Genomic DNA, 14,044 nt, shown 5'->3' with positions numbered 1-14,044 from the left:
TCTGCAAAATGGGGATTAAGACTGGAAGCCCTATGTGGGACAGGGACTCTGTCCAACTTGATTACCCTGTATCTACCCCAGCGCTTACTACAACGCCTGGCACATAGTAAGTGCTTAACAAATAACCCATTTATTATTATTATTTTAATTATTATGAGTTGTGCTCCATCACTCGCCAGGTAGGTGAGCCTTGAATTTGGTTCCCCCAGTTCCTTTCGCAGATGAGGGAATCAATCAATCAATCGTATTTATTGAGTGCTTACTGTGTGCAGAGCACTGTACTAAGCGCTTGTGATGTACAAGTTGGCAACATATAGAGACAGTCCCTACCTAACAGTGGGCTCACAGTCTAGAAGGGGGAGACAGACAACAAAACCAAACATATTAACAAAATTAAATAAATAGAATAGATATGTACAAGTAAAATAAATAGAGTAATGAATATGCACAAACATATACATATATACAGGTGCTGTGGGGAAGGGAAGGAGGTAAGATGGAGGGGATGAGGAGGGGGAGGAGGGGGAGAGGAAGGAGGGGGATTAGTCTGGGAAGGCTTCCTGGAGGAGGTGAGCTCTCAGTAGGGCCTTGAAGGGAGGAAGAGAGTTAGCTTGGCGGAGAGGCAGAGGGAGGGCATGCCAAGCCAGGGGGATGATGTGGGCCGGGGGTTGATGGCGGGACAGGTGAGAACGAGGCCCGGTGAGGAGATTAGCGGCAGAGGAGTGGAGGGTGCGGGCTGGGCTGGAGAAGGAGAGTAGGGAGGTGAGGTAGGAGGGGGCGAGGTGATGGACACCCTTGAAGCCCAGGGTGAGGAGTTTCTGCCTGATGCGCAGATTGATTGGTAGCCACTGGAGATTTTTGAGGAGGGGAGTAACATGCCCAGAGCATTTCTGGACAAAGACAATCCAGGCAGCAGCATGAAGTATGGATTGAAGTGGGGAGAGACACGAGGATGGGAGATCAGAGAGAAGGCTGATGCAGTAGTCCAGACGGGATAGGATGAGAGCTTGAACGAGCAGGGTAGCGGTTGGGATGGAGAGGAAAGGGAGGATCTTGGCAATGTTGTGGAGCTGAGACCGGCAGGTTTTGGTGACGGCTTGGATGTGAGGGGTGAAGGACAGAGCGGAGTCGAGGATGACACCAAGGTTGCGGGCTTGTGAGACGGGAAGGATGGTAGTGCCGTCAACAGAGATGGGAAAGTCAGGGAACTGAGGCACTGAGTAGTGAAGTGACTTGCCCAAGGTCACACAGCAGGTAAGTGGCAGGGCAGGAATTAGAACCCAGGTCCTCTGACTCCCAGGCCAGGGCTCTTTTTGCTAGGCCACACTGCTGCTCATCAGCTTGGAGTGCTGTCGTTGCAGTGCTGCTCAGAGTCTTGCGTTACAGGTATACACACCTGCAAATCCTAAACTACAGTTTCTTATATAAAATGGATTTTGTGTCTTTTATAAACATTCCCAACTAAGCCCTCATTTCCTCTTCTCCCACTCCTTTCTGCATAGCCCTTGCACTTGAATTGGCACCCTTTATTCACCCCTCCCTCAGCCCCACAGGTTGGTAGAGACTGTCTCTATATGTTGCCGACCTGTACTTTCCAAGCGCTTAGTACAGGGCTCTGCACACAGTAAGTACTCAATAAATACGATTGAATGTATATCCGTAATTTATTTATATTAAAGTCTGTCTCCCCTTCTAGACTGTAAGCTCATTGTAGGCAGGGAACATGTCTCCCAGTGCTATTGTACTGTACTCTTTCAAACGCTTAGTACAGTGCTTTGCACCCAGTAAGCACTCAAAAAATATGACTGATTGACTGATAAAGTTGTTGAAACCATAAAGAGCACAAGATAACTTACAATTAGTTTCTTTATTAGCTGGTCCCTCTCAGCAAGTAAGTCTTTCAACTCCGCGATAATCTGTAAATCCTCTGGTCTTGAATCCCTGTTTTGATATTTTTCTTCCATTTCTTCTAGTCTTTGATGAAAAAAAAGGCACTTTAGCTTATTGATTGGGAATGTGGTTGTAACCCCTCAACAACAACTATTTCTCCAATGACTCAAATTGGATGATTAAGACATAAAAAAAATAGGGAAGGTGTAAAAGTACTCATTTTCCTGAAATATATTAAGGTCCAAAATAATCCTATTGAATAAAAAGAGAGTGAGGTGAACCAGTTTGAGAACCAATAGCAAAGTCCATTTGTGTCTTTTGCTAGAGACAAGAAAAAGTTGATACAGAAAAGTTGAAGCTGTAGACAAGATCTGTTTATAAACCACACAACGTTAAACCACTCAAACTGATTTAATGGGTGGAGGGTAGAGATACCCAGATTGGGGCTGCAATTACAAATGAGGATTTGCAACTAGGAAGGACTACCAAACTCAATAACCTGATAATAATAGTAATGAAGATACTCATTAATAATAATAATAATAATGATTATGGTATCTGTTAAGCACTTACTATGTACCAGACACCATTCTAAACGCTGGGGTAGATACAAGATAATTAGGTTGAACACGGTCCCTATCCCACATGGGAATCACAGTCTTAATCCCCATTTTATAGATGAGGGAACTGAGGCCCTGAGAAGCAGCATGGCATAGGGGCTGCAGCATGGGCCTGGAAGTTATAAGGTTTCTGCTGTGTGACCCGGGGCAAGTCATTTCACTTCTCTGTCCCTCAGTTCTCTCATCTGTAAAATGGAGATGTTGACGGTGAGCCCCATTTGGGACAGGGACTGTGTCCAACCCGATTTGTTTATTTCTACCCCAGCACTTAGTACAGTGCCTGGCACATAGTAAGCACTTAACAAATACCATAACTATAATAATTATTATTTTCATTAGGATGGAGGCCTGGGGTTCTGGTGGCAGACATGGCATCCCCCGAGGAGCTGGGATGCAATGCTTTGTGGGGATGAGTCTTTTAGACTGTGAGCCCACTGTTGGGTAGGGACTGTCTCTATATGTTGCCAATTTGTACTTCCCAAGCACTTAGTACAGTACTCTGCACATAGTAAGCGCTCAATAAATACGATTGATGATGATGATGATGATGATATGGCATTATGAGACTTGTGGGGGAAATTGCCCAGAACTCCTCCCTCCCCGAATCTGCATCAGATTAGATAACATGATTGAAAATTGCCCGGATCCGCCTCCCTCCCGCAGTCTGCAATGGATTGAAACATATGATTGGCAGATGTTCCAAATGAATTGGATCTCATCTGCAGAAACTCATCAGAGGATGCAGCTCATTAGCTGGTGGGTCATATATCAACCCCTACAACTGGGTGGAGGACTCTCAATTAGGGGCATCCAGGCACATCTATCATTTTTTAAATTATATTTACTATGTATCAAACACCAGTCTAAATGACGGGGTAGGTATAAATTAATTAGGTTGGACCCAATCCCTGTCCTGCAAGGGGCTCACAGTCTAAATAGGAGGAAGAACCGGTATTTAATCCCCATTTTACAGTTGAGGGACCTGAGGCACAGAGAAGTGAAGTGACTTGCCCAAGGTCACAGCAAGCAATTGGCAGAGCCGGGATTAGAAATCAGGTCCTTTGACTCCCAAAATCCATGCTCTTTCCACTAAACCATGCTGCTTCTCAATCCCTAGTCCAATCAAATACAGTTTAGTCAATTAGCATCCTGTCCCACACCCACTCCATTGACTCATTATGTTCAGGAGGCTCAATATGCAGAGTTCACTGACTGTGTATTTTCAGCATTAAAAATGTCTACAGTTTCAGAGTTCTCCGCTAATGATTTCACCGTGCCAGTCAAATGTGTGTCACGTGCCATAACCCCTGCAAAAAACGAAATCTCAGTACTGGGAAAACAACGAAAGACCAGACTGTAAATAGATTGAGCACTTGTAGGAAGAGATAGTGTTGAGAACAATGCTCAGTTAGTTGAAAGTGAGAAACATTTCTTGCTGATATCTGAGAGCAGAAACTGAATTGAGTCCACCTCACTGAGCACACAAAGTGGGCGAATTGTTGGATAAAATGTACTCATAGCAGAGATTGAACAGTTTGCTAAAAGTTCAGCTGCAAAGCCTGCTAACCTGAGTCTTTTATGGATGGAGAAGTATCCATGACGATTCTGTAATATGTGGTTGTATGTCAACAAGAGCAAGGGCAGTCTTCTACATAGAATAAATGGTTGCGGAAGGGAAATGTCCACTAGCAGAAAACTTACAAAAAGTAATAATAAAAATGATAATAATTATGGTACTTGTTAAGCGCTTACTATGTGCCAAGCACTCTTCTAAGCTCTGGGGTAGATAGAGGGTAATCAGGTTGACCCACGTGGGGCCCACACTTTTAATCCCCATTTTACAGATGAGGTAACTAAGGCACAGAGAAGTTAACTCACTTGCCCAAGGTCACACAGCAGACAAGTGGCAGAGGAGGGATTAGAAACCACGTCCTCTGATTCCCAAGCCCGTGCTCTTTCCACTAAGCCATGCTGCAGTGGTAAAGCTATACTGTACTGGGAAAAACACTGTCAAAAGTTTAGAATCTTGTCAATACCGTTCACAGATCAAAGCTGAGAAGGAAACTGAGTAGTAAAGATTCTCCCAAATGTTGGTTGAAGTAGCTGAATTAATTAAATATGCAAATAAAGACTCTTATGTACATAAGTGAAGAGGATGAACACAAAATACACAAGTGCTAACTGTGAGTGACTGATGGGTTGATGTGAATTATTTAGAGAAGACTTTCCTGCAGGAGGTGAGATTTTAGGAGGTTTTGAAGATGGGGAAAGCAGTGATCTGGCAGATTTGGTGGGTAGGGGAGGAGGGTGAAGACTTCCTTGCCAGGCATAGCAATATAAGTAAGGGGTTGGAAGGTGGGGAAGAGGAAAGTTGCAGGGTAGCACAGAGTTAGGTGAGTATGAGCCGGGGAGTACTGGAGGTAATAACAACGATGATATTTGTTAAGTGTTTACTAAGTGTCAAGCACTGTTCTAAGCGCTGGGCTAGAGATACAAACTAATCAGATTGGACATAGTCCCTGTCCCACAAGGGGCTTACAGTCTTAATCCCCATTTTACAGATGGGGTAACTGAGGCACAGAGAAGTGAAGTGACTTGCCCAAGGTCACAGAGCAGAAAAGCAGCAGAGTAGAACCCAGGTCCTTCTAACTCCCAAGCCTGTGTACAGAACCAATATGTAAAGTGGAGAAAGCTGATGGCAAGGCAGTTGTAAAAAGTTTCTGCTTTATGCATGCCCAGAGTTCATATACACTTCTGATTCCTATAGAATTAGATTCTGTCCCTGCCACACCTTATCAAAATAGGTTCCACCTTTGGCCTTGCTAAATCCAAGAAGATAATAGTTCCCATCTCCTCAGTTTTGTCCCTTATACCCTCCCCTCTCCACACATACACCTGGTCACCAGTGACTCGATCTAATAATAACAATACTAATAATCATTGTATTTGTTAAGCACTTACTATGTGCCAGGCACTGTTCTAGGTGCTGGGATGGATAAAAGCAAATCAGGTTGGGAACAGTCCCCGCCCTACATGGGGCTCATAGTCTTAATCCCCATTTGACATGTGAGGTCATTGAGGCACAGAGAAGTGAAGTGACTTGCCCAAGGTCACAGAGCAGACAAGTGGTGGAATCAGAATTAGAACCCAGGTCCTTCCAACTGCCACACCCATGCTCCACCCGCTAGGCAACACTACTTCTCTGTACACAGCCCCACAACACTTACATACACATTCGTAATTTATATCAATGTTGGTCTCCCCCCTAGACTGTAAGCATGTTGTGGACAGGGAATGTGTCTGTTTATTGTTATTGAACTCTACCAAGCACTTAGTACAGTGCTATGCACTCAGTAAGTTCAGAAAATACCATTAATTGGTTCATTGACTGATAAAAGTATTTTTTATTTGGCCACAAGATGATTGTACCTGCAAGACAAGTTGTTTACAGTATTTGCAGAAGTTTTTCCCCTTTCCAATTGTAAGGTATATACATGGATGGTACTAGTTGCTACCAAGTTGATACCATTCAAGGTCTTAGTCACTCGGCCACCTGCTCTCCCCGAGAGATGTTCGTTGCCTTTCTGACCTGATTTCTGGAATTGTTGAGGTCTGGGCCCTGTTGTTCTAAAGACATGCCAGGTTTGTATTTCCAAAACTCCACATTATTCCATTAGAACCTCTCTTTGGTGAGAACTTCCTGGATAATTAAGAGAAGCTGAGGTGGGGATCTGTTTTGGTCCTCCAAAGTTAATAAAGGGGAGATTGCCTCCACTGAAGTGAGGGTTAGAACAACAATAATAATAATTATGGTATTTGTTAAGTGCTTACTACCTGCAAGTACTGTTCTAATTATAATAATCATGGTATTTGTTAAGCACTTACTATGTGCCAAGCACTGTTCTAAGCAGATGGGGCTCACAATCTTCATCCCCATTTTACAGATGAGGTAACTGAGGCACAGAGAAGTTAAGTGGTTTGCCCAAGGTCACACAGCAGACAAGTGGCAGAGCTGGGATTAAAACCTACGACCTCTGACTCCCAAGCCCCTGCTCTTTCCACTAAGCTATGCTGTGCTGGGGTAGATACAAGGTAATCAGGTTGTCCCATGTGGGGCTCACAGTCTTAATCCCCATTTTACAGATGAGGTAACAGGCACAGAGAAGTGGAGTGTCTTGCCCAAGATCACCCAGCAGACAAGTGGCAGAGCTGGAATTAGAACCCATGTCCTCTGAGTACCAAGCCCAGGCTCTTGCCACTAGGCCATGCTGCTTCTGGCCACAGCAGACTGGAGTCACATTGACGGTGAAGACTGCCCCCTCAGTGCCCCACCCCCTGTGGTCTTATAACACTGCTTCCTGTTTTTGTTCTTTTTAAGATATTGTTAAGCCCTTACTATGTGTCAATCACTATCCTAAGCACTGGAGTAGATTCAAGGTAATCAGATTGGACATAGTCCCTGTCCCACATAGGGCTCATAGCCTAAGTCGGAAGGAGGAGGATTTAATTCCCGGTTTACAGATAAGGCAACCGAAGCACAGACAATTTAAGTGACTTACCCAAGGTCACCCAGAAGACAAGAGGCAGAGCTGGGATTAGAATCCAGGTACTCTGAATCCCAGGACCATGCTCTTTATCACTAGGCCATCCTGCTTCCTCTACCTCCCTCCTTCCTCCTGATGCCACATTGCCCCTACCACCCACAGAATGCTTTATCGGAGCCCACTTCCCTGATCCAGGAACAGTGAGGAATTGTACCTCAGCTACCCCTCAAGTCTTACAGTTAGGTTACAATTTGGAGCCTCTCCCAGAATCCCCTGGCTCCTTTGCAGGGCTGGCACAGGCCTGGGAATTGGCAAACTTCTTTTGGTTTAGGTGAGTGAGTCTTGAGAGAAGCAGCTTGGGAGAGGGCATATGGCCTGGAGGCTGTTGGCCCAGAAGGAAGGGATGACAGTTAGCTTCACTATCAATCAATCAATCATATTTATTGAGTGCTTACTGTGTGCACAGCACTGTACTAAGCGCTTGGGAAGTACAAGTTGGCAACATACAGAGACAGTCCCTACCCAACAGTGGGCACTAGAATGCGGGCTGTGGACAGGGGTAAAGGACAATTGAGTGAAATCATATACATTGATGGAAGCTGTTGCAGACCTATTGAAGTCATGGTAGCCCAAAGTAGGATCAAATAATCAATCAATCAACGTTCAGGATAGGTCGCCTCCCCCCTCCTCAAAAAATGCCATAGGTTGCCCTTCTACCTCTGCATCAAACAAAAATTCCTCACCATTGGCTTTTAAGTACTCCAACACTTTGCCCCCTCCTACCTCACCTCATTTCTCTCCTCCTAAAACCCAGCCTGCACACTTTGCTCCTCTGGTGCTAACCTTCTCACTGTCTCCATCTCGCCTGTCATTCATTCAATCGCATTTATTCAATTTCATTTATTGAGCACTTACAGTGTGCAGAACACTGTACTAAATGATTAGCAAGTACTGTCTTGCTGCCAACCCCTGGCCCAAGTCCTGCCTCTGGCCTGGAACGCCCTCCCTCCTCAAATCCGACAAACAATTACTCTCCCTCCCTTCAAAGCTTTATTGAAGGCCCATCTCCTCCAAGAGGCCTTCCCAGACTAAGCCCCACTTTTCCTCATCTCTCACTCCCTTCTGCGTCGCCCTGACTTGCTCCCTTTGCTCTTCCCCACTCCCAGCCCCACAGCACTTCTGTACATATCTGTAATTTTATTTATTTGTATTGATGTCTGTCTCCCCCACTCTAGACTGTAAGCCTGCTGTAGGCAGGGAATGTGACTGTTTATTGCTGACTGTACTCTCCCAAGCCCTTAGTGCAGTGCTCTGCACACAGTAAGTGCTCAGAAACTATGATTGAATGAATGTTGAACAAAGCACTGTACTAAGCACTTGGGAGAGTACATGTTAGACAGAGGAATGCAATGGAGAGTAATGAGGAGGCACGGATCTGACGCACTCCAAGCATCTGCACAGAAAGATGATAATTATTATGGCATGTCTTAAGCACATACTATGTGCCTGGCACTGTACTAAGCGCTGAGGCGGATACAAGCAAATCGGGTTGAACACAGTACCTGTCCCATGTGGGGCTCACAGTCTCCAACCCCATTTTACAGATGAGGTAATTGAGGCAAAGAGAAGTAAAGTGATTTGCCCAAGGTCACACAGAGATGATTTAACAAGTGTCACTGAGATGTGTGAGGAGTCTCATTACGGGCAGGGAACGGGTCTGCTAATTCTGTCATTTTGTACTCTCGTAAGTACTTAGTTCAGTGTTCTGCACATAGTAAGCACTCAATAAATACCACTGGTTGACTGAGGAGTGACTGATGGCTACACTAATCCAGGGGCAATCCAAATCCAAATCCAAAGTATGGATTTGGCTTTGAGATGGAAAGATAGGCTGGCTAACTTTGTATGGCAAAAGTCTCAGAGTTTAGTTTGGATTTTGATTTGAACTGCATTGGAGTTGCTAATTTAGTAAGAGTCATTTTTCAGGGAGGTTTTAGTGCTGTTAAAAATTATATTCCCAAAGTTTGACCACACTAATTTGAGATGATAGCTTTCAAACACGTTTCACTGAGGCAAAATTCTTTTTGACCCTTAATTACATCCATTTAGCTGAGAGATGAACTGACGCTTATTTAATTTAGTGCCCTCCATACATCATTTAGAAAAAACATTTTCTTTTTTTTTTTTCTCTCCAAAGAATCTGTGACTTAAATGGCCTGGATCCATATTAGAACAGATTTTCTTCTTTTAGTTTCCACGAAAGATGCCAATGTTTAGAGAAATCAGCTCCTTTGAGATGGGGGAGTTTAGAAGCTGAATTCTTTAGCATTTGATTGTTAAGGTATAAATAAATTTGAAGCAAAGACTGATGCTATAAGCTGGTTCAACAATATTTCATAATTCGCTAAAGGCTTGTTCTGAAGAAGTTTACTGTTTTGGTATCAGCATGGTGCCATGACAGCTAGTGTCTGGTCTTCTGGTCTAATACCTTTTATATACAATATTGTAGAAGCAAAACAATCGATAAAAATATGCTTTACAGTTAACTGATTAAGCTTGTTTTGTAATCTGTATTATATAGATTTAAGAGAGTTCTTTATCAAGCAGAGAGGAAAAAATGTCATTAGCAAGGCTGGTGTCACAATGAATCAATCTTCGGTCAAGCTTAGTCGCATACTATTTTTTAATATCATGAAACTTACGAAATTTGTAAAGCTGAATTAATTTCCTTGAGTAGCTCTTGAGTCTTATTAAAATCTGTCAGCAAGGTTTGTTTTTCTCTGAGGTGGTCTGCTGTCAAGACATCCAGCTCTTTCTCATGTCTCTTGCTTAAATCTTGCTCATGAATCCTGTTTAATTTATTATTTATTAAGAAAAAATGGTGCTAAAGTCAGCTTTGTTATTTTGCCAGATTTGAAATGGATTTAGGAATTACACAGACATAAATCACGAAACGTCCTAAATTACGTTACTTACTTTGCTCTAATCTTCTAGCTTGGAAAAGTTCTCTCCTTTATTTTTTTTAACAACATTTCAAAACAGATTTCAGTGGACTTTTAAATCTCCAAAATTCAAGTACATATTCAAACTATAAAATATTCCATTTACATTTTTCATATATCACAATTAATGGGACAAGATGAAACAGTGATCGCTGACTCTTTCCAGAATGATTGCCTCCTACCTATGCATGTTAGAGATGTGGTTATTTCAGAATAGTTTTAAAATTTCTTAAGAGGCAAATACCTAGTGGGCAAGTATTATTCTGTGAATTTTTTCATTTTCCACTGTGAAGTGGAAAACGCCAGTGGGTAACTAAACATTTTGACGCAGGGGGTGAAAAACGCATACCTAATCTGCTGGTTAGATTCACTTCGTATCCTGAGAACTTCTTTCCCTTTAAATTCCAGTTCCTTGGTTAGTGCGCTTGTATTTTTGTGGAGATTCAGAATCTCCTTATCTAGTTCAGAGATATGGTGTTCTCGGTGCCTTAATTCATTTTGGAGATCTGATATTCGACACATATATTCTTTGTCCTGTCAAAAGATAATCACAGCTTATTATTACACTAGTATTCACTTGAATAGTGCTTGGCACATAGCAAGCGCTTAACAAATACTATCATTATTATTCTTAATAAAATGTTCCAAAATCCTAAATTTTACATTTTATTTGAAAAGTAGTTCTGAGTTACTAAGAGATACTCAGGCTTCTTGCTCTCCAGCACACTAATGGGGAAGAGAGGAGCGGAATAGAAGTTGAAGATTGGGGGCAGCCCAAGGGCAGGGGCAGGAACAGGAGGGGAGGAGGAGGAGGATAAAAATTCAGTGGTGGATGGCAGCAGGTTGCATAAGGGAGCACAAAGTCCAGAAGGTCCTTCTAGACTGTGAGCCCACTGTTGGGTAGGAACTGTTTTTACATGTTGCCAACTTATACTTCCCAAGTGCTTAGTACAGCGCTCTGCACACAGTAAGCGCTCAATAAATACGATTGATTGATTGACGCACTCTTTTGGAACACAGACCATCACCCCCTCCAAGGATGGGGCTGTTTGTGTATCTCCGGTCAAGGAAATGGGCAGTGGTCTAGAACATGTCACAGGTCAACAGGGATTTTTCCTCTAGGTAGCAAGTGGTAAAGATGTGCTAATTGGCACCACACTACATGGAAGTCTCCAAAAACGGGCATTTCCAGTGTTCCCCAGCTGGGCCTGATGTCAGTGCTGTGTGACCTCTCCTCTTATCTGAACCACCACCCTCTTATCTGGGGAAGTGGGCTAATTGCAAGGGAGGAGAATCAGGCATTCTCTCTCTCCTCTCCATGCCCATTTAGCTTTTTCCCAAGCACTAAGGGACAAAAAAGCTGCTGTAATTAATCCATTAATCATGCCATTTCAATCAGTTGATAAGAATGAAATTCACCGCAGTATCTTAGAACGGGGAAAACACTTCTAGCCTTTAATGCATGAGCATTAAACAGTTGGCAGAGAGGAAACAATAAATAAGATTTCAGCACATTCCTTCATTTTAATAAAGTGTTTCATTATAGAAGGTGGTCTCTTTTTGGATTTTTCTTCAATACAGATTATTCAAAATAACAATTCGATGCTTTAATTTAGATTTTTCTATGGATAAAATTTTACGCTTCAAGGATAAAAAATTCTTGTGGTACAAATGCTAAATTTAACACCTTCAACTGAAATAAAGGGAACAAGGTATTAACACTTCATTCAGCATATAATAAAATAATAATAATGGCATTTGTTAAGCGCTTACTATGTGCAAAGCACTGTTCTAAGTGCTGGGGAGGATACAAGGTGATAAGATTGTCCCACGTGGGGCTCACAGTCTTCATCCCCATTTTACAGATGAGGTAACTGAGGCACAGAGAAGTTAAGTGACTTGCCCAAAGTCACACAGCTGACAATTGGCGGAACCAGAGTTTGAACCCATGACCTCTGACTCCAAAGTCCGTGCTCTTTCCACTGAGCCATGCTGCTTCTCGATAATGAATGAAAATGAATGCTGCTTCATCAGGAAAAACCAGCTTTTAAAAATGTGACTTTGCAAATCTAAAGATCAAAACCTTTAACATATAAGACTACCCATCATGAGAGCACTGATTCCTACATTAAGACCTTCAAAATGACAAAAAAAAAAATCAAGGAATCTTAATTTGTGATGGTTTTCCAGATGAAAGAACGTCATTTACCTGTCTCCTGCTGAGTTCTACACTTCTTTCTAGTTCCATTTGAGCAGTTGCCAATTCCTGTTGATGATTATGCCTCAGCAGGTCGATTGTAGCTGCATGTTGATGATTAAGTTCTGACCGTAAAGAAGCTAGTTTTCATGAAAAAAAAAATAAAGTTTCCAAAGCTTTATGGCTACATTAGTGAAATAGCACAAATGTTACAGAATACGATACTGTACTGGAAACTAATATCAATTGCATCTGTTCATAAAAGTATTTTTGATCACTTAGTTATTACAAAGGTCTTTGGGAAACGATATCGAAATTCAAAAGCAAAGCAGCCTCAAATCTGTTTACTGTTTCCACAGAAAAATTTCCTTGAACTACAATGGATTGTCTAAGGAATTGGTGATTACCTCATTGACTTCCTACCTCAACCCAGTAAGTTCATTTCACACCTCTAACTCCAAACTATTCACTGTACCTGGATCTCATCTATCTTGCAGCTGACCCCTTGCCCACTTCCTCCCCCTGGACCGAAATTCTCTCCCGGCTCCAAATCCAACAGACTATTTAAAGCCTAATTACAATCACATCTTCTCCAAGACACCTTCCCCAACTAAACCCCCCATTTCCTCAACTCTCTCTCCCTTCTGTGACACCCTTGTATTTGGATTTGTACCCTTTATTCACCCCTCCCTCAGCCCGACAGCACGTATCTGTAACTTATTCATTTATATTAATATTCATTCATTCATTCAATCGTATTTATTGAGCGCTTACTGTGCACAGAGCACTGTACTAAGCGCTTGGGAAGTACCAGCTGGCAACATATAGAGACGGTCCTTACCCAACAGTGGGCTCACAGTCTAGAAGGGGGAGACAGACAACAAAACAAAACATATTAATGTAATAAAATCAATAGAATAAATATGTACAAGTAAAATAAATAAATAATTAATGTCTCCCCAACTAGATGTAAGCTCCTCGTGGGCAGGGAATGTGTCTACAAACTGTTATATTCTATTCTTTCAAGCGCTTAGTTCAATGCTCTGCTCATAGTAAGTGTTCAATAAATACCACTGACTGATTGATTGGTGTGGGAGATTCAGTAAGTGTAACTTCTAGCCCTCTGTTGGTTCAGCAGAAAGAGCACTGGGTTCTATTGAGGACAACGGTGATGATGGCAATTGTTAAGTACTTACTATGTGTCAAGCGCTGTTCTAAATGCCAGGGTATTTACCTAATTAGGTTGGACACAGTCTCTGCTTCACATGGAGCTCATAGTCTTAACCCCCACTTTATAGCTGGGGTAACTGAGGCACAGATATGTTAAGTGACTTGCCCAAGGTCACACCGCAGACAAGTGGCAGAGCTAGGATTAGAACCCAGACCTTTCTGGTTCCCTGGCTGTGTTCTACCCACTAGACCACGCTGCTTCCCTATTGCCATGACTACCTGAAACTGGCTTAACATGGGTGAAGACTACACATGCTCTTCTCAGTGTACTGCACCTCTGTCCACCTACTCGTTCACTGCTCTCTGAGGTGTGAACATACCCATGAAAACATGAGAGGGTGCAAATGGAGATGAAAAAGCCACTAGCATGGTACTAATTTCCTTTTTAGGGTTTTTTTTTGCCCTCAAGTTCCAAGATGGAGGCTCATCTGTCATTCTTGATTCAGAGACGCCATCTAAGGTGACTTCTCTCCAAACACTGTTTTCGGTTCCTCCAGAAGTCCTGTTTTCACGTTGCACTTCAGATAGAAAGTTGCTAGGTAAGGTCCTTCCCAAACAGGC

General features: G+C 42.7%; 1 protein-coding gene across 7 annotated transcripts in view; it reads right to left on the bottom strand.

Annotated features, from left to right (window-relative positions):
* The window catches only part of FAM184A (family with sequence similarity 184 member A), a 124,252-nt gene that overhangs the window by 19,753 nt on the left and 90,455 nt on the right, over positions 1 to 14,044 (bottom strand). For 4 of the 7 annotated variants that reach the window (XM_038766733.1, XM_038766741.1, XM_038766750.1 and 1 more), the window contains 4 exons: positions 12,266 to 12,393; positions 10,406 to 10,590; positions 9,757 to 9,903; positions 1,857 to 1,974 (listed from right to left, as the gene is read on the bottom strand). In XM_038766733.1, coding sequence (XP_038622661.1) covers positions 1,857 to 1,974; positions 9,757 to 9,903; positions 10,406 to 10,590; positions 12,266 to 12,393 — 578 coding nt within the window. The remainder of the gene's footprint in view (positions 1 to 1,856; positions 1,975 to 9,756; positions 9,904 to 10,405; positions 10,591 to 12,265; positions 12,394 to 14,044) is intronic. The other 3 variants (XM_038766758.1, XM_038766767.1, XM_038766784.1) reach the window with 2 other exon arrangements.

Source organism: Tachyglossus aculeatus, chromosome 2 (assembly GCF_015852505.1).
Source record: "Tachyglossus aculeatus isolate mTacAcu1 chromosome 2, mTacAcu1.pri, whole genome shotgun sequence".
In the NCBI taxonomy this organism is placed as follows: Eukaryota; Metazoa; Chordata; class Mammalia; order Monotremata; family Tachyglossidae; genus Tachyglossus; species Tachyglossus aculeatus.
This window is presented reverse-complemented; position numbering and strand designations above follow the sequence as displayed.